Source organism: Dama dama, chromosome 1, assembly GCF_033118175.1.
Source record: "Dama dama isolate Ldn47 chromosome 1, ASM3311817v1, whole genome shotgun sequence".
Lineage (NCBI taxonomy): Eukaryota > Metazoa > Chordata > Mammalia > Artiodactyla > Cervidae > Dama > Dama dama.
Genome location: NC_083681.1, coordinates 42,302,735 through 42,327,857, shown reverse-complemented (window position 1 = coordinate 42,327,857; position 25,123 = coordinate 42,302,735). Strand labels below are relative to the sequence as shown.

The 25,123-nt window shown below is 43.3% G+C and overlaps 1 protein-coding gene and 1 long non-coding RNA gene across 8 annotated transcripts in view; one reads left to right on the top strand and one right to left on the bottom strand.

Moving 5' to 3' along the window:
• IRAG1 (inositol 1,4,5-triphosphate receptor associated 1) overlaps positions 1-25,123 on the bottom strand; it is a 118,913-nt gene that overhangs the window by 14,234 nt on the left and 79,556 nt on the right. For all 7 annotated transcript variants that reach the window (XM_061147770.1, XM_061147776.1, XM_061147782.1 and 4 more), the window contains 7 exons: positions 20,732-20,762; positions 18,231-18,371; positions 17,638-17,769; positions 15,140-15,281; positions 6,724-6,773; positions 5,722-5,829; positions 4,283-4,347 (listed from right to left, as the gene is read on the bottom strand). In XM_061147770.1, the coding sequence (XP_061003753.1) occupies positions 4,283-4,347; positions 5,722-5,829; positions 6,724-6,773; positions 15,140-15,281; positions 17,638-17,769; positions 18,231-18,371; positions 20,732-20,762 (669 nt within the window). The remainder of the gene's footprint in view (positions 1-4,282; positions 4,348-5,721; positions 5,830-6,723; positions 6,774-15,139; positions 15,282-17,637; positions 17,770-18,230; positions 18,372-20,731; positions 20,763-25,123) is intronic.
• LOC133060168 (uncharacterized) lies at positions 1,012-14,212 on the top strand. Its single transcript, XR_009693757.1, has 4 exons — positions 1,012-1,168; positions 1,783-1,895; positions 6,704-6,806; positions 13,555-14,212. It is a non-coding gene; the product is annotated as an uncharacterized LOC133060168 (long non-coding RNA).

The following is a 25,123-nucleotide window of genomic DNA, read 5'->3' as shown; positions in this document are numbered from 1 at the left end:
GCATAACTCAGAGCTATGACACTTCTATACGCATGCTCTTCCTTCTGTATGACTGTGCTTGCAGAGAAAGACTGTGTTTCCATTGAATGATGCTTAGCACATGGGAAATGCCTTTAAGTGTTTGCTGAGCTGTGTTGCCTTCACTGTGGCTCATCCCCTGCCAGTTAATCTTACCAAATGGGCAGGTCCTCTATGTAAATGACTCTTTCCTGAGAACTCAGTGTTTGGACTGAGCTGAAGGAATCCCTACGCATGGTTGTAAACTTGGAGCTGCACAGCCTGTGCCCACCTAGAGATTTCTGGGCCAGACACTCATGGATCTTGGCATCTGTTCCCAGTTCATAATCTTGTGTGCTTTCTTCCTGAGATGACTGATTAGAATGAGGCTCATTGTTCTCTCTTGTCCACTGGGTCAAAAATGTTTGCCATTGTGCTTAGCTCTCAGTAATGTGAAGAGATATTTAGTCAAAATGTGTTGTTTGACCTGCAGATATACTAGATTCTATTTTTCCCACGTGGTCAACAGTATTTGAAAGCGACTCCAGTCCTTTCCCATGGTCAGATCTTACCTTCTCGGACTCAGCTGTGTCTGTAAGCCACCCCCATTACCAAGGTTCCCTCAGACAAGTCCAGCCTGGGGGACCTTGGCTACAAGAACTTCCTTATTCTCGGTTACTCAGTCCCAGGTTCCTGGAGTTCACTAATAGGTTGATTGAGGGCTAATCCATTCCAGAATACTATCAGCAAAGGAGAACTGTTTAACTGTATATATTTAATGTCATATAAAACCTTTAAGCAATTATCTCGACTGCTTCAAAAATGTAGAAAATGGTTATTTTACAGAGTAAAGAGAGAATTGCTCTGTGCTATCGCAATATAATGGCCCCTTTTATGAAGCCAGCCCTGTGCACTGTCCGCATTTATGATGGTGCTGATCCTTCAGTGAATGGCCCTGTGTGCACTTTGCACTCCTACCCACTACGCCCTCCACTCCACGCCCAGTCACAAAGTTCTTTCACAGTAGCTCACAGGAGCTTTTTCAAAAATAGCCCTTAAATCCACTTCCTTCTTGCATGTCACACCGAATTTCTTCCCATTTTTCCAGTTGGAGTGTCTATTAAGAGGTTAAGCACATGAGATCTATTATCTACTAGCTGTGTATCCTCAGGTATGTGATGGTTTCTCTGAGTTTCAGTTTCCTCATCTATAAGACAAAGATATTAATAGTATACCTTCCTCATGGTATTATAAGGATTAAAGGAGATCATTAATGTAAAGCAATTAGAACAGAACTTGGCATAAAGTAAGCATTCAGTAAATAATAAGAGTAATTCTCATTATCTTCAATATTATTCCTTGATTACTCCATACTTTACTGCCTTAGTGCCTGGAATGTTATTAACCTCCTAGTTACCTGGTTAACTATTATAATCTTCAGGTTTCACTTCTAACATAAATTCCTAGAGGAAATGTTTTCTAAGCAATCCCCATTACCAAAACTGGGTGATGTGCTCATTTTCTTGTGTGTTGTTTCCTTATAACCTGTTCTTCCTTCTTATATCACTCATCACACTATATTGCAATAGGCTATTTTCCATCTGTCTTTCCCATTATCCTGTGAGCTCCTTGAGTGCATTCCAGGTGCCTGGGTTTTGGTCATTAATTGGTGAAGAAATGAAAGAATATGAATAAATAGCCTTTTCAAGTTATAAAACTGTTCTTGAGTCTTATTCTATTTTAATCTTTAATACTAATTTTAAATATCACTCTATTCTTCCTAAGTCTACAGGTTCCTAGACCCTTGTTGAGTGAAGAACAGGTTTCTATGAAGTCATCTGGAAGAACAAGGCTCAGAATTCTTTCAAGTTATTATTGGGAGTACAGTCTGTGATCAGGTATTTGCTTGTGAACTATCCACAGGAAATATGATCTTCTCACTATCTTTCTTGTGCCTAGCCAATTCCCTTCCTGCTCAATCATTGTATGCTTAGGGAAATGTGAGATCATTTAAATACAACAATCTAGATAGCAATACATATTAACTGATAATGCATTGTTTCTCTTTAACAGTATGGAAAAGGCAGTTATAAACAACTGTATTTCTGTTAGAATGGAAATTATGAATTCATTTTCACTCACAGATTGACTCATTGCCGATCTCTTGGCAATCTATTAGATATTTCCAGTTCCATAAATTTAGATCAAAATTACTTAGCATCTTTTAGAAATTCAGAGTGGGAAAGAAAAGAGAAAAAAAAGAAAGAAATCCAGAGCAGAGAGTTGTTGCTAATCTGAATCCCTCCTCCTTTAAATAGCCCCTCCCCTTTTAGCAGTCATCTTTATAGACTGGACGTATTCCCAACAGGCAAGTCAACCATAGCATGGGTAATGTATCACAGTGGTCTTTTTGAATAGCCCATAAGAATGAGCAGCACACAGTTGCTTTTTCAGGGCTTCTTGCTCGACTAGGTTCAGTCCTCACTCTGTCCCTGTCTCTCCTAGTTCTATACCCTTGGAATGGTGCTGCTGCCATTGATCCTCATTGCCACTCCTGATTCAGGGTGCTGCCTACTGTCCCCAGTTTTGTACCTCATTTTCTCCTACTTAAGGACAGTTCAGACCCTTGATGATCTCTGCTGCCTCAGATGGAAGCTCTCAGCTGGCTTGAGCATTCGTTCTACAGAGTACAGGCCCTGCCCCATCCTAAAAGTCTGCTGGGGAGAAAGGGGATATAGATCTTCTGCCTTGACTGGCTCTACAGGTTGAGGGTTGAGAATGGAGCCTTGTTAGGGCCTTCTTGGAAAAGGGGTTGGTGTGTCCTAAGGTGGGACTTCGAGGGAGAATTTTAGCATGCTTCTCACTCAGGGCATCAGATGACCGTTTCTGGAGAGATTCAGAGACCATGGACTGGATACTATGGCTCTAGGGACTTGGCAAGATTCTGTAGGCTCCATTACCTCCACACGGTTGTGAGTCTGTCAGCCCTTTATACTGTCCCTGCAGTGATCAAAAAAACAAAGAAACAAGCAAAACACCCTACTCAACATGAAGGATCTGTAAGCTTTCTCGAGGTAAGGTGGCAAGGTGAAAAACTGCCCAGCCAACGTCAAGATTAATGGGTAGAGAATGAATCACTGAGTGATAGATTGGTGGCTGCGTATACTGAGAAGTGAGGAAAACAGGCTGAGTCTAGGGTGGGGAGCTGGGAGCTTGCCTGTACTAAAAAAAGGCACACGACACAGACCTTCCTTGCCAGGTCAAGCAAAACTATTCTAACAGCAATGAAAAATGAAGTACTAAAGCTGTCTCAAGGCAAGGAAGAAGGAAGAATAGAGGTGTATGTTCTACCAAATGAAGAAAGACACAAGGGGAAAGCTCTGAGAGGTGGCAGCTGTGATCCAGATGTTTCCAGCAAGCAAATGAAAGAATTGGAAAAGCAAGTTATAAACCTCTCTGAGTATGTAGAAATAGCCTGCCTTGCTTCAGCTAAGGATGAAAAGAACTGCAAATAGCATAGATGCCTAGAAAAGTTAGGTATAGCAGAAACTGTTTGTTGCCAACCCATTATTCACTCTTCCTCCTATTTCCTAACAGCAACATGATTTTGCCTGGGAATTTACTCTTCTTCATAGAGCCATTTGCTCCATGGGAAGCTGATCTTCTCTTCCCATCTCCAGGGTATAGTTTAAAACTATGATGACAATCTCATTGCCTGTGATTGGTTTAGAAAGGGACCATGTTCCAAATCGGCTAACAAGATAAAAAGGAAGGCTGAAAGACTGGTTCCTAACAAACAAACATGGGACAAGATGGCCCCTTCTCCCTCAAGATGTTGTCATATCTGGATGAAACACCTGGCATTAGCCCTTTGCCACAAATCTGCTGATGAAGTCAACAAGCAAACTGGGCAGAGAAAAGGAAACTATAGAGGCTGAGCTGGGGCCCTGCCATACCAGAAAAGCCTCACCTACTATTTAAACACCTTTGATTTGGGGCTTTCTTATATCTGTAACTCAAAGGATCCTAATGAATAAAGAAGGCTTCTGTCTCCTCTGGGCTCTTCTAGGATTGAGACACACTTAGACTCATCTCCAGCATCTTCCTTGTCCAGGAATTTTGCAAACTGGGTCTGAAATCTTTGTGGGTCTCAGAGTACCATTTATTTCCCCCTAGAACTTAATTTGCCTCCCATTGCATTTTGTGAGTGAGGATGAGAGGAAGGTGAGTTGGAGAACTTTTCCTCCCAGATCCTCAAAATTAAGAAGAAAATGGACATACTTACTTTTCCAAAAGTGCAGGCAGTGCTGAGGTGACAGGTGGGTTGCCTTTCCCATTGGATGATTCTGACTAAATGGAAAACAGGAGATATTGAACTGAGGATGAGCTAGGAAAGAAGAAGCCAGGGCTGACCGGTCTCTGAATCCTGGGGTAGGGCCTAGGCATTGAATGTTCTAGAAGTATCCTGTGTGATTTTAATGGACAGCCCTGATTGCCAACCCCTAGTCTAAAGGAATGTATATTTGGAAACCACATTGTACATTTAGTATAGTTTGGGAAATAGTCTCCATTAAAACATACTAACTAGTACGCCTGAAGCTCCTTTTCAAAAATTTTTTTCAAATTGCTTTATTTTAGTGAGTGATTTGGGAGTTTGTATTGATTTCATGGATGATTGAAATGCTCAAGGTCAGAAGAAGTGAAAGAAATATTAGAGTTATTGCCACCTATTACTAGTACAGTAAAGCTTTTCCTTGCTTATACAGTCAGATTGGCTCTTTGTAGAACAGTGCTGATCATGAACAGGGCATACAGAAACAACTAGAGAAATAATTTAAAGAGTTTTAAATAGGATTAACCAGATTCACAAAGTTTTGGGAACAGTTTATAGGAACTGTTTATAGGAACAGTCTTTGTTTAAAAAAAATTGAAATGCATTTTTTTCTAATTATAAGTAATAGAGTTTTACTATAGAAATATAAAAAGGGATCAAAAAATTAAAATTGCCTGGGTTTTTACCACTGCCTGGAAATAGCTATTATTTGTAGTTCCATATATATTCTTTCAGAATATTCTATGTCTACACATAGATAGAAAAACACTTTTTTAAAACTACAAAACAGAGCTACACTGTAAATACTGGGGCTTTGCTTTTTGTTTATAATAAATTATGGACTTTCTTCATGCCAATAAATAAAAATTTACATTTTAGTCATTATACTTAGCAACCACATAGAAACTCCTTATTGGGCTATTCATAATTTAATTAAATAGATTTCTTATTAATGGAAATTCTGGTTATGTCCAATCTTTCAATGTTGTAAACAGTGCAGTAATGAATCAAGGCAGGGTAACACTGGGTTGAAGAACTCAGGCTCTGGAATCAGAGCACCTAGGGTTCAAAGCTCAGCACCACTTACTCCACAATGCAACTTTCAGCTGTTTAAACACACTGTGGAATGGAGGGTTCTGGTTTAAGCATGAAGAGAGATACACTTTGCAAGGAACACTCTCTGAGTGGCCAGCACCTTGCTCAAGGATACTATGTCTTCTTCTCTAGGCAGTGCAAGACATGGAGCCTGGTCTATGCTGAGGTTTCTCAGCCTATAGCCTATAGCACAGAATCTGTGCTGTGAATTTCCCCACTTCTTTGATGCTGCCCCATCCAGGTCACCTCCACAGTTGTGAGCCTGAGGCCTGAGAGGCAAGCATCATGATACTCACCAGGGCTGGTAAGGAGGGGATGGGGGATGAGCTGGGTGACTGGCCTGGCAGGTTCAGGATATTAAACTTGGGCACCACGGCAACGCTGACCCTCCGGCGGGGCATGTTCTGTGGAAAGAGAATGGATCCACTGTCACAGAGGAAGCACCCAAAGTTCAGAAAGGTCTGGGAATGCCTACTAATTCCTAATGCTGTATTCATTGGATATTCTGGCTTTAGGGTAATGATGGTGGTGGAAGTTGAGGTGGAGAGAGTGGCCAAAATTAACAAATATTTTTATTACTGAGGAGTGATTTCTCAACATCTTCTGATTTTTAAAAAAAAATTTTTTTATGTGTATCATTTCTAAAGTCTTCATCGAATTTGTTACAATATTGATTCAGTTTCATGATTTGGTTTTTTGGCCATGAGGCATGCGGGTTCTTGGCTCCCTGAGAAGTGAAAGTGAAAGTGGCTCAGTCGTGTCCGACTCTTTGTGACCCCATGGACTATGGAATTCTCCAGGTCAGAATACTGGAATGAGTAGCCTTTCCCTTCTCCAGGGGATCAAACGCAGATCTCCCGCATTGCAGGTGGATTCTCTACCAACTGAGCTATGAGGGAACCAGGGATCAAACCCACACCTTCTGCATTGGAAGGTGAAGTTTCCCAACCACTGGGCTGCCAGGGAAGTCCCAATTCTGATTTTAATTAATCAGATCCTAAAGAAATGGAACAAAAATGACCCCTAGTCATTTGACAGTGTATGAAATCCTGACTAGCATAGGAAAACTATCTATGACAATACTAAAGTATGTGCATCATTTCATGTTCATTAAAGAAATGGTACAGCCTGGGAAGTCAAGAGCAAGTGAAGGTTGGAGGATGAGCTAACAAGTGTGGGAAGCTGAATGAGAAACTCTGTCCAGAGGTTCTCTGGCACCTGTGTATCCAAGAATGAATGATTTCCTGGTTGACTGTAGAAATTTCCTTCTCTCCCCAGTTTTCCTTGAATATGCATACCTTTCCCAGGGAGAGGGACATGGACCGCGCTGTGCGAGGGACTCCATCTTCTGCAGGAGGAGGAAACAGAGAAGAAAAGCCAGGTAAGTTTTCGGAGTAGGCTCCAGCAGGAAGCCGATCACAGAAACTGAGCCAAGGTCCCTATGGACCAGAACTGACCCTCAAGGGATGCCCCAAGGGCCTAGGTGCCGAGGTCACTGACTTTGACACTTGACCCTTTGAGACAGTCACCTGCAGAGTGGGGTTTCTAGGGGACAGGACCTTCATCCTAACTCCTCTGGACACTATGAGAAGTCTCGGTCTTGCACCTGACACCACTGCACCATCTCTGGATTATGCCCTGGTGAGTGTGTAAGGATTCCTCCCAGCAATACCAGGGTTTATTGGATCATCTTACTCATTCAAGGGGTGTACAGTCAAGGAAATTATGAGCAAGGAAGGTGTGGTGTCAATAAAAAATGGAAACTTAACAACAGTAATTTTAATATGTCATCTACAAAATAATTTTGAACAAAGGAAACCAGCATACTCAGATTTTCTTCTGCTTAGTACATATATTAAGTGATAAAATTTATGTTAAATATTTAGCACCACACATGGATAATACTGCCACTAGAAAATATAAATATGTGTAGAGAAAGGTTTTTGACAGCTCAATTCAGTTTGCTTCAGCTTGTATGGCTGTCTATTTCTCACATTCATGTATTTTAGGTGTCTCTCTTGAAAAGCACATAATTAAACACATCTTTCTTAATCTAATCTGAGGTTTTCTATTAAACAACAGTTCTAAGCTGTTTATATTTCTTGCAAGTGATATATTTCTACCACCTTATTTTGTATTTTCTAATTACCTTGCTTCATAAATCAAATTTATTCTAACTACCCCTCCCTAAATTGATTTGGAATTTATATATTTTAGTTGTAATCTTTAGTGTGCCCCCTTAAATTTTTAACATGTTATTTGACTTTAGATTTAAATGAATCAAGATCTCTATTCTTCCTGAACCGTCCTTAAAACAATCATGCCTTCAAATCTTAAATTATATTGTTTTTCAATATTTTTATTTCACTTTGTTTTTGTAATCTCAAATTATTGTGACTGTTGGTTTACACAGTGGCTATTTGTTTAGATTTACTTACATGTTTACAAATGTGTTTGATTACCATCTCTTCTTGCATTCAACCTTGTTTCAATCTCAATTTTAATTTTCCTTAAGTGCATTCTTTAGTTTTTCTTTTGGTAACGGGCTGTGAGAAGTCAAATTTCTCAGTTTTGTCATAAAATGTCTTTCCATAGCCCCTAAGCTTGCATGACAGTTTAGTTGGTAGTATTATCTCTGGGTTGACAGTTATTTTCTCTCAGCTCTTTCAACACTTTACTTCATTGTCTCCTGGTACTGGTTGGTATTGGTTGTAGGAATAGTCACTCCTTTGCAGATAATCTGTCTTCTCTCTCTGATTACTTTTAAGATCTTCATTTGGTCCTTGGGATTCTAAAGTTTATCTCTGATGTGTTTTTCTTTTGCTTGGGAGTCTCTATACTTTCTAAATGCAATGATTCATGTCTTTCTTTAGTTCTGAAAAATTCTCAGTTCCTGGGAAATTCATTTGAATATTTTCTCTCCTGATGTATATCCTAATAAGTGTATTTCAAATCTTTTTTATTTTATATCCCATGTCATATATCTTATAACATTTCTTTCATATTTTAAATTAATTTATCTCTCTGAACCATGTTGTGGGTGACTTCCTCAAATCTGTATTCTGGCTAACAAATTTTTTCTTCAACTGTTCCTAATCTGATGTAAATGTTATACGAATCAGGATAAGTGAGGTTATGCTACAATAATAAAAGTAGGAAGTCAAGAAACACCTGGAGTAACAAGCAAATTTGGCCTTTGAGTACAGAATGAAGCAGGGCAAAGGCTAATAGAGTTTTGCCAAGAGAATGCACTGGTCATAGCAAACACCCTCTTCCAACAACAGAAGAGAAGACTCTACACATGGACATCACCAGATGGCCAACACTGAAGTCAGATTGATTATATTCTTTGCAGCCAAATATGGAGAAGCTCTATACAATCAGCAAAAACAAGACCAGGAGCTGACTGTGGCTCAGATCATGAACTCCTTATTGCCAAATTCAGACTTAAATTGAAGAAAGTAGGGGAAACCACTAGACCATTCATGTATGACCTAAGTCAAATCCCTTATGATTATAAGGTGGAAGTGAGAAATAGATTTAAGGGACTAGATCTGATAGACAGAGTGCCTGATGAACTATGGACGGAGGTTCATGACATTGTACAGGAGAGAGATAGCAAGACCATCCCCAAGAAAAAGAAATGCATAAAAGCAAAATGGTTGTCTGAGGAGGCCTTACAAATAGCTGTGAAAAGAAGAGAAGTGAAAAGCAAAGGAAAAAAGGAAAGATACACCCCCTTTGAATGCAGAGTTCCAAAGAATAGCAAGGAGAGATAAGAAAGCCTTCCTCAGTGATCAGTGCAAAGAAATAGAGGAAAACAATAGAATGGGAAAGACTAGAGATCTCTTCAAGAAAATTAGAGATACCAAGAGAACATTTCATGCAAAGATGGGCTCAATAAAGGACAGAAATGGTATAAACCTAACAGAAGCAGAAGATATTAAGAAGAGGTGGCAAGAATACACAGAAGAACTATACAAAAATGATTGTCATGACCCAGGTAATCACAATGGTCTGATCACTGACCTAGAGCCAGATATCCAGGAATGTGAAGTCAAGTGGGCCTTAGGAAGCATCACTATGAACAAAGCTAGTGGAGATGATGGAATCCCAGTTGAGCTATTTCAAATCCTAAAAGATGATGCTGTGAAAGTGCTGCACTCAGTATGCCAGCAAATTTGGAAAACTCAGCAGTGGCCACAGGACTGAAAAAGGTCAGTTTTCATTCCAATCCCAAAGAAAGGCAATGCCAAAGAATGCTCAAACTACCACACAATTGCACTCATCTCATATGCTAGCAAAGTAATGCTCAAAATTCTCCAAGTCAGGCTTCAACAGTACGTGAACCATGAACTTCCAGATGTTCAAGCTGGATTTAGTAAAGGCAGAGGAACCAGAGATCAAATTGCCAACATCTGCTGGATCATTGAAAAAGCAAGAGGGTTCCAGAAAAACATCTATTTCTGCTTTATTGACTATGCCATAGCCTTTGACTGTGTGGATCACAATAAACTGTAGAAAATTCTGAAAGAGATGGGCATACCAGACCACCTGACCTGCCTCTTGAGATATCTGTATGCAGGTCAGGAAGCAACAGTTAGAACTGGACATGGAAAAACAGACTGGTTCCAAATCAGGAAAGGAGTACATTAAGGCTGTGTATTGTCACCCTGCTTATTTAACTTCTATGCAGAGTACATCATGGGAAACGCTGGGCTGGATGAAGCACAAGCTGGAATCAAGATTGCTGGGAGAAATATCAATAACCTCAGATATGCAGATGACACCACGCTTATGGCAGAAAGTGAAGAAGAACTAAAGAGCCTCTTGATGAAAGTGAAAGAGGAGAGTGAAAAAGTCGGCTTAAAGCTCAACATTCAGAAAGCTAAGATCATGGCATCCAGTCACATCACTTCATGGCAAACAGATGGGGAAACAGTGGAAACAGTGGCTGACTTTATTTTTCTGGGCTCTAAAATCACTGCAGATGGTGATTGCAGCCATGAAATTAAAAGATGCTTACTCCTTGGAAGGAAAGTTATGACCAACCTAGACAGCCTATTAAAAAGCAGAGACATTACTTTGTCAACAAAGGTCCGTCTAGTCAAGGTTATGGTTTTTCCAGTAGTCATGTATGGATGTGAGAGTTAGACTATAAAGAAGGCTGAGCACCGAAGAATTGATGCTTTTGAACCGTGGTGTTGGAGAAAACTCTTGAGTGTCCCTTGAACAGCAAGGAGATTCAACCAGTCCATCCTAAAGGAAATCAGTCCTGAATATTCATTGGAAGGACTGATGTTGAAGCTGAAACGCCAATACTTTGGCCACCTGATGCGATGAGCTGACTCATTGGAAAAGACCCCGAGGCTAAGAAAGATTGAGGGCAGGAGGATAAGGGGACGACAGAGGATGAGATGGTTGGATGGCATCACCGACTCAATGGACATGAGTTTGAGTAAACTCCGGGAGTTGGTGATGGACAGGGAGGCCTGGTGTGCTGCAGTCAATGGGGTTGCCAAGAGTCGGACACGGCTGAGCGACTGAACTGAACTGAACAACCACGAAGTCTCTGTGGCTTGTAACAACTAAGATTTATTTCTTGCTTTTGCTACATTGCTTATGAGTCAGCAACAGGCTCTGCTCTGCATTTCCTCACTCAGGACACAAGCTGATGGAGCTTCTACTATTCTGGAGCAGGGATGATTATCATGTCTGGTGGAAGGAAACACAGGGCAAATTGCATACTAGTTCTTAGGGATCTCAGCTCAAATGTGATACATGTCCTTCCACTGACATTTAATGCCAAATCACATTGCCTCACCTAACTTCAAGGGGATAGAGAAGTGTGCCCAGGAGGAGATGTGAATACTGAGAAACAGCTTCAACTATAGGAACTACCAAAGGGTCCGACTACCAAAAAGAGTCGTATATAACTGAGCGACTGAATAGCTGAGCTAAAAGTAACTACCATGCCTAAACAACTGAGTTTTTAATTTTCATGCCTCTATTCCTCATATCAAGGATTATATTTTTTATAATTGTATCCTTTTATTCTCATATTTTTGATTTGTTCTTTTATGCCTCTAATTTTACACACAACTTTAAAAACTTTTTAAGATTGCTTTATTATCTGCTGTGTTTAGGATACAGTCCTATTGTTTGGGTGTCTGATGATTCTGATGGTAGATTGTTTTATTTTATAATTCTATATTGTCAACTCATCTCCTGTGAAGTTTTACTTAGAGGATTCTGTGTTTCCTGGGCACAGGGTGTGTCTCTCCATAGTGGTTTGTATTTATTTCCAACAGTGTTCCTAGCAGCACCATTGTGATGTTCTTTTCAGAATCTCTGCATATTGCATCATCTCTTCTGTTATGGCATGTACTTTGTGGGTTTGCAGTTTTCCTGTGAGGAAGGAGAAAGTTTTTTTTCCTATCAGAGTCCCGGGTGAAGCAGATAAACTTCCTTGATTTGTTCCATTGTGACTTGGTGACTGTTCCAAAGATGCAGTCCTTGGAAAGTCTTCACTTTGTATAGGAGGCTCAGAGTCAGCTCCCTGCTGTGGGGTCTCTGAGGCCTCATCTCAGATTGCATGTGAGTGCAAAAGCCCAGAGTCCAGATAGCTGAGGCTGACTCTTATCCCCAAGGAAGCTGCAGGGTCAGCTTGGTTTCAGTTCTCTTTTCTTTTCTTGTATCTGAGTATTTCCATTTCTTTTCTTGTGGATTCAGCTATTCCTTTAGGCTAATATTTGATTCACTTTATCCAGCAGAAATTTCTAAGTATTTGTAGTCAAAGGATTTTCAAGTTTTCCAGTCAGCCAAAATAGCAGTACCAGAAAATATTCTTTGTATTTGAAGAGTTCATACAATTAATAAAAAACCAATCTCACAAGAGGGACAAAGAATTAAAGAATTTACACAAGTAGAAATACAAAGGCCCAACAAACATTTGAAAATAAATGTCAAGAAATACAAATTAAAACTATGAGAAGAGGTACAATATTGGTTCAAAGTAAAAAATATTTTTAAAAAGAAAAGAAAAAAAAGACAGGGCTGTCCATGGTATGATAAATTGAGCATTACTGTTACCCATTAAATGGAAATATCAATGGGTTATTTGAAAATAATTTACTTTAAGAACCTTATAAATATTTCTTTCCCCTGAGCCAGTATTTACACCTCTGGAAATCTACCTTAATCCAAAATGCAGACAACTGGCAAGTTTCACATTCAGAAAAAAAATAGATGTTATTTTTTTCTTTTGAATGTGTATCACCTTTCTTGAAATCAGAGATATTTTTCTTGCCCTGTAGTCTTCAGAGTCTCAGGCATAAAGAAAGATTACATATGTAACAAAGAAGTCATATAAAAGCTTAACGAACAAGCACCATCAGGGAATGGTCACAGGGCAGCTGATGGGCATGTCTGGCCTCTCTGTACCAGCCCAAACTGAAGTGTAACTTGGAAAAACAGTGGAGTGGAACCAGATTGTGAAAACCACACATTCACCATTCAACACTCAGCTACAGGCTCCCGTCTTAACGTAAGCACTTTCTTGTGCCCCCAGACTGAACGTGGGACTCTGCCATGTGCTCCCCATAAAGTCTGCTTCCTTCTGTCATGGCACCACTTACCCTGCCCTGCCCTCACCACAGGCTGGGAGCTCCCTTGGGTCAGGCGCAGGCTACCCTTCACCTCTCTAGTCCAATATCACATGGCACACATCTGAGGTGCTCAATAAATGTCTGTAGAACTAATGGAGGAGACTCATGGGCGACTGTGCTCATTCCACAAACTGTGGGTAAGGTGGTTCGCAAGAGACCTTGCACCTTGCAGGACAATAATGCAAGAGCCTGCGTGTTAGGATTTCTTTGGTGGCAGCTTCTCCAACTTCCAATACTGACAGAGAGAGGTTTGTTAGAGGCCCAGATGCATGCGGGTCAGGAGTCTTGCTGCCAAGATCCAAAACAGACGGTCTGGAGTGAGTGTGTGCTGCCTTCGGACTCTGGGAAGTATCACTGATATTCCCCAGGAAACTTGTGAAACCTCCTGTTTATAAAGGTTTCTCCATCTGTTATACTTTCCCTCCTCCTGCTCTTGGTAACACGGATGTTTGCATTCCATAGGGATTCCTGGTCTGTTTTCTCCTGCTAACACCACCCTCATCAGCCAGAGCTCAAACCCTGGCAGCTCCCAAGGACAGATCCTGGCCCAAAGCACCATCCTCCTCCCCTTGGACTGCAGCAAAGCCTCCAAACTCATCTCTCCACTCCTCAACGTCCACTCCTAATACATCATCCACTCTGAAGTCAGAGCAATGTTCTAAAAATAAGATCTGACTATGGCAGCTGGAGTAAACTCACGGGTGTCTCCTCATTGCCTGCAGGGCAAACACCCAGATTGTTCTCAGGGCCTGGCATGTGGCCCAGGTCTAACAAGTCTTACCTTCAGCCTGTCACTGACATACTCCAACACCGCAACCAAACATAAGACGGTTTGTTTCAGAGTCTTCTCACCCCAACCCCCACATCTTTGCACATGCTGTTTCCTCCACCTGGGGTATATTTCCCCCTCTCGTCTGGAAAACTCCTATTTTTACTTTAAAACATAGCAACTCTTTTACTGCATAGCACAGGGAACTACATTCGAAATCCTGTGATAAACCATAGTGGAAAAGAAAATGAAAAGGAATGTATATACATATGTATATAAACTGAGTCACTTTGCTGTATAACAGTAATAAACACAACATTGTATATTAACTATACTTCAATAAAAGATTAAAAAAACACTGCAATTCAGTATCAAGTGAAATCAGGTGGCCCTCTCTCTGTGGTTCTATAGCAATCTGTCTAGAACTAAAAAAACAAAAAAAAAGTCTTTCTTTAAAGCACTTGTCTTGCCCACAGTTCTGCTAGTTATCTAAGCAGTAACTCCTTTAGCCAGGCTCTCACTCCACCCCCACTGCCCAGACTCCACCTCTCATCTGGACTCCTGTAATAGCTGGCTCGTGGGTTTCCCTGTCTCTGTCTTTACCCCAGTGATGTAACTGTCACACTATTGCCAGAGGGAATCTTCTAAACTATATATGATGATAGCAACTCCCTGATTAAAATCTTTGGTTGGATCCCTAATGCTTTCCAGAATAAAAATGCAAATTCCTTAGGATGTGCTGCCCCTAAAGTGGGGACCCCAAAGCACAAAGACTGTAAGGTTTGGGGTCTGTCAGTCTCATGTGAAGTGAAAGTTGCTCAGTCATGTCTGACTCTTTGCGACCCCGTGGACTAAACAGTCCATGGAATTCTCCAGGCCAGAATACTGGAGTGGGTAGCCTTTCCCTTCTCCAGGGGATCTTCCCAACCCAGGGATCAAACCCAGGTCTCCAGTATTGCAGCCAGGATTCTTTACCAGCTGAGCCACCAGTCAGTCTCATAGAGGAGGTTAAATTCTTGCAGCCTATGGGCTCTGCATTACTAGTCAGCTTCTCTGGTTATTTTTATCAGGAGTTGCTTGGGGGCCATTCATGCTTTCTGGTTCCAGGCCCCCAGGGCTCACGGGAGCAGTGGCAGCAAGGCCCTTGTGGGCAGCTTTGGGTGGGGCAGCAAGCCTTGCTCACCCTGACATAGGTCCTGGGACTGCTGCATAGGTGTGATCCTAGTCTGGATCCATCAGGGCCAAGGTAGGGCAGTGGGCAGGAGTCTAGTTCCTTACCAGAGGGGCCACAGCTACGGCTTGAATTCTGATTTGCAAGTTTTTTAAACTCCATGAGCTCTGCATGGTCCTTCTCATACGTCCTCTTTAGGTTCTCCACATACTGCATCATCACTTCTGTTGCTTTCGACATGCGTTTTTCCTGCAGGGATGGAGAGGAAAAGCTCATCAGCCCTGCTTGCTCTGAGCCAGGCTCTGGGCTGCAGGATTTGAAAGGTTACAGGGATATGACTCTACTCTCTAAGAGTTTGCTGTCTGGGGTGTGAGCTGAAACAGGCTCAGGCATCTGCCCTCAAGGAGAACAAGAACAAGCCTAGCCATAAAGCCTCAGGAGGGGAGAAGGAACAGAATCCTCTCTGCAGAGAATGGGTCAGGGGAGGCTCCATGAAATGGGGTGAAGTGCTGTAGGGCGTGGGCGGCATCTGGGCACGTAGCTATGGGCATGACAAAGAGCATTCAGCCAGGGAACTCCAAGAGCCAAAGTCTAGAGGCAGTCCATTACCAGGCTTGTATCAAGGTGAAGGTTCCCCCTCCAGAGAGAATCATTTGGAGAGTAAAGGAGATGCCTTCAGGAATCATGGGCTTCCCTGGTGGCTCAGCAGTAAAGAATCTGCCTTTAATGTGGGAGACCCAGGTTCGATCCCTGGGTTGGGAAGATCCCCTGGAGAAGGAAATAGCAATCCACTCCAGTATTCTCGCTAGGAGAATTCCATGGACAGAGGAACATGGCGGGCTACAGTCCATGGGGTCACAAAGAGTCAGACACAACTGAGTGACTTTCACTTATCAGAAATTGTGCTGGGGCAATAGGCATATACCAGAACTGTCTGGAAAGCCAGGAAAGCACAGGTCATCCTGCTTATGTAGGAATCAGCAAATGGTTGGGTTTGTTCACAAGACGAAAAGGTGAGAAGAGCTGAATTGAGTGCTAGAATAAGGAGTTTGGACTCATTCTGAAGGAAGAGGGGAGCCACTGAATGTCTTAAAGGAGCATCATAATCAGTTCACCAGTGGAGACTGGTCTGAAAGAAATAAGATGGGTGGCAGCTAGAGCAACAAGGAAAATGAGGATGAGTGCCTGAACCAGTCCAGTGGAACCAGAGAGGACTCTGAGGACTGAGACTCGGAAGCCACTTGGAGAAGGGTGCAGGCTGGAGTGAGCAGCATGTTCGCAAGGACTGTGCAAAGTGAAGAGTCTTCTCTGCCGACACCTCTCAAAGCTCTCAGAGAGCCCACGACCTGCCTGTCTGCAGAGGGGCATGCTCAGTGACCAAACCCTGGACAAAGTCCCCGTAGCCCTGAGCTGAGACCAGTCACTTCCCTAAAGCTCTCACTTTGTGCTGCTCCCAGCTGGAATAGCTTCCTGGGTGCTGCCTCCCAGGAACGTTGGGTGACTTTTCCCTAGAAGAACACAGGTGGGACAGCCCTGTGGCTTGTTCTTCTTTCATTCTATGAGAACCGCCCAGGGCCGGGCCCCAGGAACACCCCTGCCATGCAATCCACATAGCGGGACACACGGTGCACAGACCCATGGTAACAGCAACAGTGACAACAACATCCCGGTGGTTTACAAGCGTCACAGCAGCCTAGTATGGCAGACACTGCATTCTACAGTTGGAGCAGCTGGCGCACAGAGAGCTCGTTAACTGACCCAAGGTCACACAGTGAACCCTGGTGGAATCAGAATGAAAACTCAGGCCACCTGGCCTCACAACACCATGATGGGTGGGGGCAGTACCTTGTGTGCCTCAAGACTTCAAAGTGGCTGCAAGGGAGCCACACTTGGGCTTACATCCCAGGTTTGCCCATCATTAGTGCTATTACCTTTCTGAGATGTCACATCTTTATTGAGGAATATCTTTCCAAGGTTACTGGGGAGGATTAATGAAACAAAGCAGGTTTTCCTAAAGCATGTTTTGCCAAACACTAATTCCATGGGAGTTGAGTAGGTATTTTATAGGGAGAAAAAAAAAAAAAAGAAGGAAGGGGTGGTTCTTTATTCAAATACATTTGAGAACTACACAGGTAACATTAAACAGGATTTTTCATTACAGGACTTCTCAAAGCCTTGCTTATGCCAACATGCATTAGAAATCTCCAAGGAAGGTAGCACGCAGCAGTCTAAATTGCTTTAGTTGTGTCTGGCTTTTTGTGACCCCACAGACTGTAGCCTCCCAGGCTCCTCTGTCCTTAGTATTCTCCAGGCAAGAATACTGGAGTGCGTTGCCATGCCCTCCTTCAGGAGATCTTCGCAACCCAGGGATTGAACCATCATCTCTCACATCTCCTGCACTGGCAGGAGGGTTCTTAACCACTGTCATAAAAGTTTTTTTCTGGGGGAGCACCTTAGGAGTTTAATGGTCTGCCAAAAATACTCTGAAACAATTGCAATTACGGACATAGGATGTCTGGCCCAGAGGAAGACATCAGTCAGTGGGGTCTGCAGTTGTCAGTGCTTACACTGCGGCCCCAGTTACAAGAGGAGGAGCAGAGCTCACCTGGCGGACAGCCCCCACCATCTCGGCACGGCTGGAGAGGCGGGCAGCCAGGCGGTGCAGGACAGCAATGTCCTCCAGCAGCTTCTGGTAGGTCTCCCGGTGCTCACAGTGGTGCCAGAGGGAAGCTGAGGACTGGGGAGGGAGAAGGAACATCACCTGGGGTCCTCACAGACCAAGACTTGACTTGCACTGTCCTGACCAAGAGGAGGGGCCTCTGTAGGCCACCAGCTGCAGCTGTTTCTGGGGTTGGAGAAGCCCAGTGTGGACACTATATACCTGGCCAGCCCGGAGGAAGGGAATCACATCCAGGTCTCTGGTGCCCAAGGTGCTCCCTCTGCCATCACCCAGTCCCCTTCCTGAAAAGCTGCTGAGGGCTCAAAGCCCTTACACACAGCCCTGAGGTAACCAGGTCTTCAGGATCTCAGTCTCAGCTCCTCTCAGCTCTCTGAGGAAGATTCTGCCTGGCTCAGGGCCTCAGCCCCATTTCTCATTTCACGAGACTCTTCTTGGTGACTAAGAAAAGCGGGACACCTGGCCCAGTCCCTGCGGACAGTCCTTCCTGCAAAGGTTCTCCAATCAGGCTTTGCAATTACCGTAATGGAAGCTTTGAAGTTTTCCAGTTCCTTCTCCGTGTTTTCCTCTGTCAGGTTGCGTTCCCTTTCTGCCTGGTTAATTCTAGATTCCAGGGTGTAGCTGTCATTTCTAAAGGCCAAGGACAGTTGTACAAACACGTTCTGTTGGGAACAAGAGTGTGGGAGAAGCGCTAGGAGGAGGTACTGAGGGGACCAAGGCTGCTGGTGAGTTTTTTGCATGAGCATTTACATCATCTCATGGAACCAGCCCCCCGCCCCCGCCCAAGCAGCCGAGTACAAATGAAACTCTCCCTTCATGGAGCAAACTGCACAAAAGATGATGAAACAGCAAGTTGAGGTCCGTGCTAGGTCCTTCCCAGGACCAGAAGACCAAACGCGTTTTACTGATAAACAATAAGACAGTAACACTTGGCTTTTTCCTAAATGTCAAGAAAATAACATCCTGTATTTGGGTTTAGATAAACTCAAGCCAACAGAGCTGACTGTGTAAGCAATTTGGATTCATGCTAGGATTTATGGCACGTGAGTTTTGGAGGTTTCGCATGAAACTACCGTATTTAAAGAAACCCCACTTGAGATGTAAGCCTGCTGATCCAAAGCACATTTCAATCAGCATCTTACCTGAATATTCCAAATCCTACATTGAAAGCAGCTTTTAGAAGCTGCCAGGAGATTAAATAAAACCAGATATGATTCTGTTAGGAGAAGCTTTCTGGAAAGAGTATTCTATGCCAAAAATGCAGCCTGCATGAAAGAACTTTGAAAGTTGGGGTTCATCACACATGGAATTCCTGGGCTAGTAGGAAACTGCTGGAGAGGAGAGACAGACAGATGGATTCTATACACAGGAAGGAAACAATGGCTTTCATCTGCCTTGCCTGCATCAAGTGGTAGCAGATTTCCACCCTTCAGGTGAGCTGATTCTGCCTGAACATCTGAGGTTCATGTAACATGGTCCACGGTGCGTAGACATCTCCAGATGGAGAAGCAAAAACTGAGCTACTCAATGAGATGATGAGAGCAACACCGAAATCGTCTCTGTATCAAACGTCTTCTCTGCGCCAGCACTGCCAGGACTTTCATGCACCTTAGCTCATTTCATCCCTTAACCACATTCTGCATCAGGAACTGCTGTGTCCACTTTATGGGTAAAGAGACGGAGACCAAGAGAGGTCATTAACTGGCTCAAGGGGCCACAAGGGAGTAGTAGAGACAGGATTCGGCCTCAGACTGATTGCAAAGCCTGTGCTCCTTTGACTGTGCTGACCACGGATTGTGTCCGTACACATTGAGCACTGTTAACCAAACCACCCATGGCCATCTCCACCAACGTCAGTGGGTGGGGTTTTTCTGTCCTGCCCAAACCTCAGTCAGGTTTACTAGTAATGGTCAAAGTTTTGTTCCCTATACCTGGGTTATCCCCTTTAAAAGCAGTGCAATAAAGTGCCGTAAATTCAGTCGGAAGACGAGGATCCAAATGTTGGTTCTGCTAAGCACTGGGTCTGGGATCTCAGATGAGTCATTTAGTCCCTTAGTTTCCTCCTTTGTTCTGCTTCCTACTCTACCTGTTTCTCAGAGCTGATGAGAGGGTCAGCTGAAAGGACGGACATGTGTGTGTCACATGTAAGTGCCATGTCTGTGTGCCAGGCAATTGTTACTATCTGTGCCAGTATTTCACACTGTCTATCTCTCTTGCTCATGTGGTCCACTGCGTCTCAGAAAGGGTATGTTCGCTTTCTTGTTATCAGGGTAAACCATGCTATAAGACTGGAAAACCTTCCATCCTCCTAACCTGGAGTGAAGATTCTGGAATCATCTATGTTCTTGCTGCCTTCCTTCTATCAGCACCAACATAATCGCCATGGAAACAAACTACTGCTGGTGTCGGAGGTCCTCACTGTCTCACCTCCGATGCATTCTCTTTGTGCATCTACCCCTTCACCAGAATGAAATGCCTCCCAGCTCTCTCACCACCCCCACTGGGACAGCATCTCTGCAGAGACAAGGAGGCCTGCGAGCAATCAGTCGAGGGGAGAGAGCTGCCCTCACAGTCCCTCACCATGGCTGAACTGGCTTCCTTATGTCTGAAACACTCAGAAGGAAAGCACCCTCTTCTTCCAAAGTTTGAAACATGAAATCTGACCCTATTTTAATAATTTTAAAATAAACTTGATGTCACTCTGCAGCCTCCCAACTGACTTTGTGTACCTAAGTCATGTTTTAAAGAAAACAATCTTTGAAGAAATATGGGACTTCCAATTACCTTCTTATCCCTGACCAAAGTTGTTAAAATCTTCCATTAACTGGGGTGGGGTGGGGTGGGGTGGGGTGGGGGGATGGCTAGTTCAATTGGTCTGATCACAGTGCCCATATTTCCTCCATGGTCACTCGTTCTCATGTTTGTGTAAAAATGTCAGGAGCAGAGGCAGGAGAAGGGAATGTTTTGAATAAATCCACTCATGCCCAAGTACTCAATTTCATAAAGCACTGGAATTACTTACCTCGACTTCCTTTTCAGTGAGTGGAGGGGCACTGTGAAAAAGAAAAAGACACAGAAATGAACTTTGTCCAACCCATGAAATAAACCCAAAGGTGCCTTTGAACAACCAGCAGACCAGGTGTTTCCAGGAATTGGAGTAAGCAGGGCTGCCAAGATGGAAAAGATGCAGGGTACAGTTTGCGTGAGTTCTATAACCAGTGAGATACCGCCCAGACACTGACTCTTACAGAGGAAGTGTGTTGGAAAATATTAGATTCTGGGGTCAGTGCTCTCCAAGTGCCTCTACTAACTGTGACTTTGGATGAGCTATTTAATCTAAGTTTGCTCATCTGTAAAATGGGAATAGTATCTATCTTGCAGGAGTCTTATAAAGAATACGTGTATGTGTGTAAAAATATGTATACAATACATGCATATATATGTGGGTTTATTTTCATACATATATGACATCTACACAATTGTTTATGTGTATATACATATACAAGCATATATACATGTGTATATGCGTGTATGTGTACATCTGTGTATATACATGTGATGTCTACACTTGGTGGACACTCAGGAGATGTTGACTAACAGGTGCGTTGTGAAGTCTTAATGAGAGAATACACAAGCTCTATACTTTACGAGTTGTGTACATCTGAACAGCCATTATCATTTTTCCGGGGCTGCTCAGGTCTGCAAAGCCTGACGCTTCTCTTGCCCCTGAGGACTGTGACAAGGGTGCATGTGAGCCAGAGAATAAATGGTAGGAAAGAGTGGCCAGAGCTCTTCTCCCTACAAAGACCTCCTGATGGCTGGAATCAGATCGGGAGAGAAAGTCCCAGCTGGTGCAGAGGGCGTGGTTCCCCCAGCAAGCATCCTCCACTCTGCACGCTCGCTCTGCCACCACTCTGGCAGGTGACTAAAGCTAGCCCAGCTCAGAAACCTGGACAACATAAATAACACACGGGCCCTTTCCTGTGCTGGGGAGGGAGGACGAGGAGGAGTCCCACCGGCGTCACAGGACTTGGCAACACAGCGTGCCATCGATAAGGCTCTCAGGAAACACAGCTTCCTCCCTTTGACGGGTGTGGAGGGACCCTGAGAGCAAAGGTAGGGGTCAGCAGTCTCTGCAAGGGGCTGGTTCTCACCCCTGACAAGGGACTATGAGAACCTTCCTGTCAGGATGAGACAACAAGACCCCACGGCCATCCAGTCAGCAGAGTACAGAGCACGAGATAAACAAGTGCAAAGATGTTGGATGCTTGCAATTCTTGCCACGACCCCATCCGTCAGGCCCTTTCCTCTGGGGACCAGCCAACAACCTCAATTCTCCTATAGAGCATGGACATCTTGCCTAAATGGTGTATCAGAACTTACTGAGCTTACCTTTGACTCTTGACTTTGTTTGGACACTATGTGAAAATTACATATTTTCATCAATTATTAACCAAACTTATTTTTCAAACTTGATTACTCACTGGCTGCTTTTCTTTTTGCTATAGAACACTTTTTTTTTTTTTAATGTACAAGGCCTTGAGGGCTCAGGGAAGTGTGGTTTAGGTAAAGAAACTGCATGATAAGGCCAGCTCCCAGAGCAGAGAGCTCTGCCTCATGAACTGCCACTGGCAGGCAAGGGGCCAAGGCCATTACCCTCCAGAAAGGTGGTGACGTTTGAAGAGACCAGTTTGGATGTCACTGTGTGCCTCAGAATTCAAACTGCCTTAAGAGGCCTTAGAATAAAATCAAGGGCCTCTGTGAACTGTTCCCTACCAGACTCTTTTTCTCACTCTTCAGCCATGTTGGCTGTTTCCTCTTCAAACACACTTACCTCATGTGGCCCCAGGGCCTTTGCATTTACTGTTCTTCCCTTTTTTTCATTCTTTTACATTTGTAATTCAGTAGTTTTTAGTATATTCATAGAAGTGTACAAACATCATTACAGTCAACCTTAGAACTTTTTAATCATCCCCAAAAGGAACTCTGAGCCAATTAGCAGTCACTCTCCCAACCCCCATCCTGAGCCCTAGACAATCACTAATCGACTTTGTCTCTATGGATGTCCCTATCCTGGATATCTCATATAAACGGAGTCATACAACATATGACTGACTTCTTTCACTTACCATAATGTTTTAAAGGTTCATCCACCTGGTAGCATATACAAATACTTCATTTTTATGGCTGAATAGTATTCTATTCTACAGATATATCATTTTACTTATCTGTTTATCAGTTGATAGGCATTTGGTTTGTTTCCATTTTTAGCTATTATGAAAAATGCTTGTGACTGAACATTAACATTCCAGTTTTTGTGTGGGCACATATTTTCATCTCTGCTATATATGTAGGAGTGGAATTGCTGGGCCATACAATAACTGTATGTTTAACTTTTTGATGAATTGTTATTCAAAGTGGCCGTACCATTTTACTGAGAATTTCAATTCCTCCACATCCTCACCAACATTTGCTACTGCCCATGTTTTTTATTGTGCTTCCATGGTGGCACAGTCAGTAAAGCATTGACCTGCAATGTGGAAGACCTGGGTTCAATTCCTGGGTTGGGAAAATCCCCTGGAGGATGGAATGGCAACCCACTCCAGTATTCTTTCCTGGAAAATCTCCATGGACAGAGGAACCTGGAGGTCTGCAGTCCATGGGGTCGCAAAGAGTTGAATATGACTGAGCGACTAAACATAGCACAGCACATGTTTTCTATTATAACTCTTCTAGAGACTTAAAATTATATCTCATTTTAGCCATTTATGATAAATGATAAATCACTGATTTAATGACATTATTATTCATGATAAACCATTTGAATTTGCATTTCCCTAATGACTAAAAGGTGAGGAAAGGAAGGCACCTAAAAGATGGCAGAGTAGAAGGACATGTGCTCATCTTCCCTTCTGAGAGCTCCAAAACTGCAACTAACTGCTGAACCATTGACAGGAGAATGTTGGATCCTACCCAAAAAAGACCCCACATCCAAGGGCAAAGGAGAAGCCTCAACAAGGGTAGGAGGGGAAAAATCACATTTAGAATCAAACCCCATAACTTCCAGAGATGCTCAGAGGGCTCAAACAAAACCTTGTGCATGCCAGGACCCAGGGACCGCACAAGAGACTGAACCAGACCTGCCTTTGAGTGTTTGAGTGTCTCCGTGGAGGTATGGGTCAGCAGTGGCCTGCCGCAGGGACAGGGACTCTGGCAGCAGCAGACCTGGGAAGCAAGGCGTGTGAGCCCCACCATAGAGCCACCAAGCAGACATACCCACAAACTGGAGCAATGACCCCACAAGAGACTGAGCCAGACTTGCCTATGAGTGTCCAGGAGTCTCCAGTGGAGGCATGGGTAGACAGTGGCCTTCTGTGGGGTCAGGGGCACTGAATACAACAGTCCTGGCATAAGTCCTTTTGAAGGAGGACCCCTTACCATGGTTTGGCCTCAGGCCAAACTACAGGGAGAGAACACAGCCCCACCCATCAACAGAAAATTGGGTTAAAGATTTACTTAGCATGGCCCTGCCCATCAGAGCAAGACCAGGATTCCCCACAGCCAGTCCCTACCATCAGGAAGTTTCCACAAACCTCTTATCCTTATCCATCAGAGGACAGACAGAATGGAAACTACAGTTACAGAGAACTAACCAAACTGATCACCTGGATCACAGCCTTGTCTAACTCAATGAAACTATGAGCCATGAAACTACGTAGGCCACCCAGGACGGACGGGTCATGGTGGAGAGTTCTGACAAGATGTGGTCCACTGGAGAAGGGAATGGCAAATCACTTCAGTATTCTTACCTTGAGAACCCCATGAACATTTTGAAACGTCAAAAAGTTATGACACTGAAAGATGCGGGTGCCCAATATGCTACTGGAGAAGAGTGGAGAAATAACTCCAGAAAGAATGAAGAGGCTGAGCCAAAGCAAAAACAACACCCAGTTGTGGTTGTGACTGGTGATGGAAGTCAAGTCAGATGCTGTAAGGAACAATATTGCACAGGAACATGGAATGTTAGGTCCATGAATCAAGGTAAATAATTGGAAGTGGTCAAACAGGAGTGAGGCAAGAGTGAGCATCAATATTTTAGGAATCAGTGAACTAAAACAGACCGAAATGAGAGAATTTAATTTGGAAGATCATTATATCTACTACTGTGGGCAAGAATCCCTTGCAAGAAATGGAGTAGCCCTCATAGTCAACAAAAGAGTCCAAAATGCAGTACTTGGGTATAATCTCAAAAATGACAGAATGATCACTTTTCATTTCCATGGCAAACCTTTCAATATCACAGTGATCCAAGTCTATGCCCCAACCACTAATGCTGAAGAAGCTGAAGTTGAAAGGTTCTATGAAGACCTATAAGACCTTCTAGAACTAATACCAGAAAAAGATGTCCTTTTTA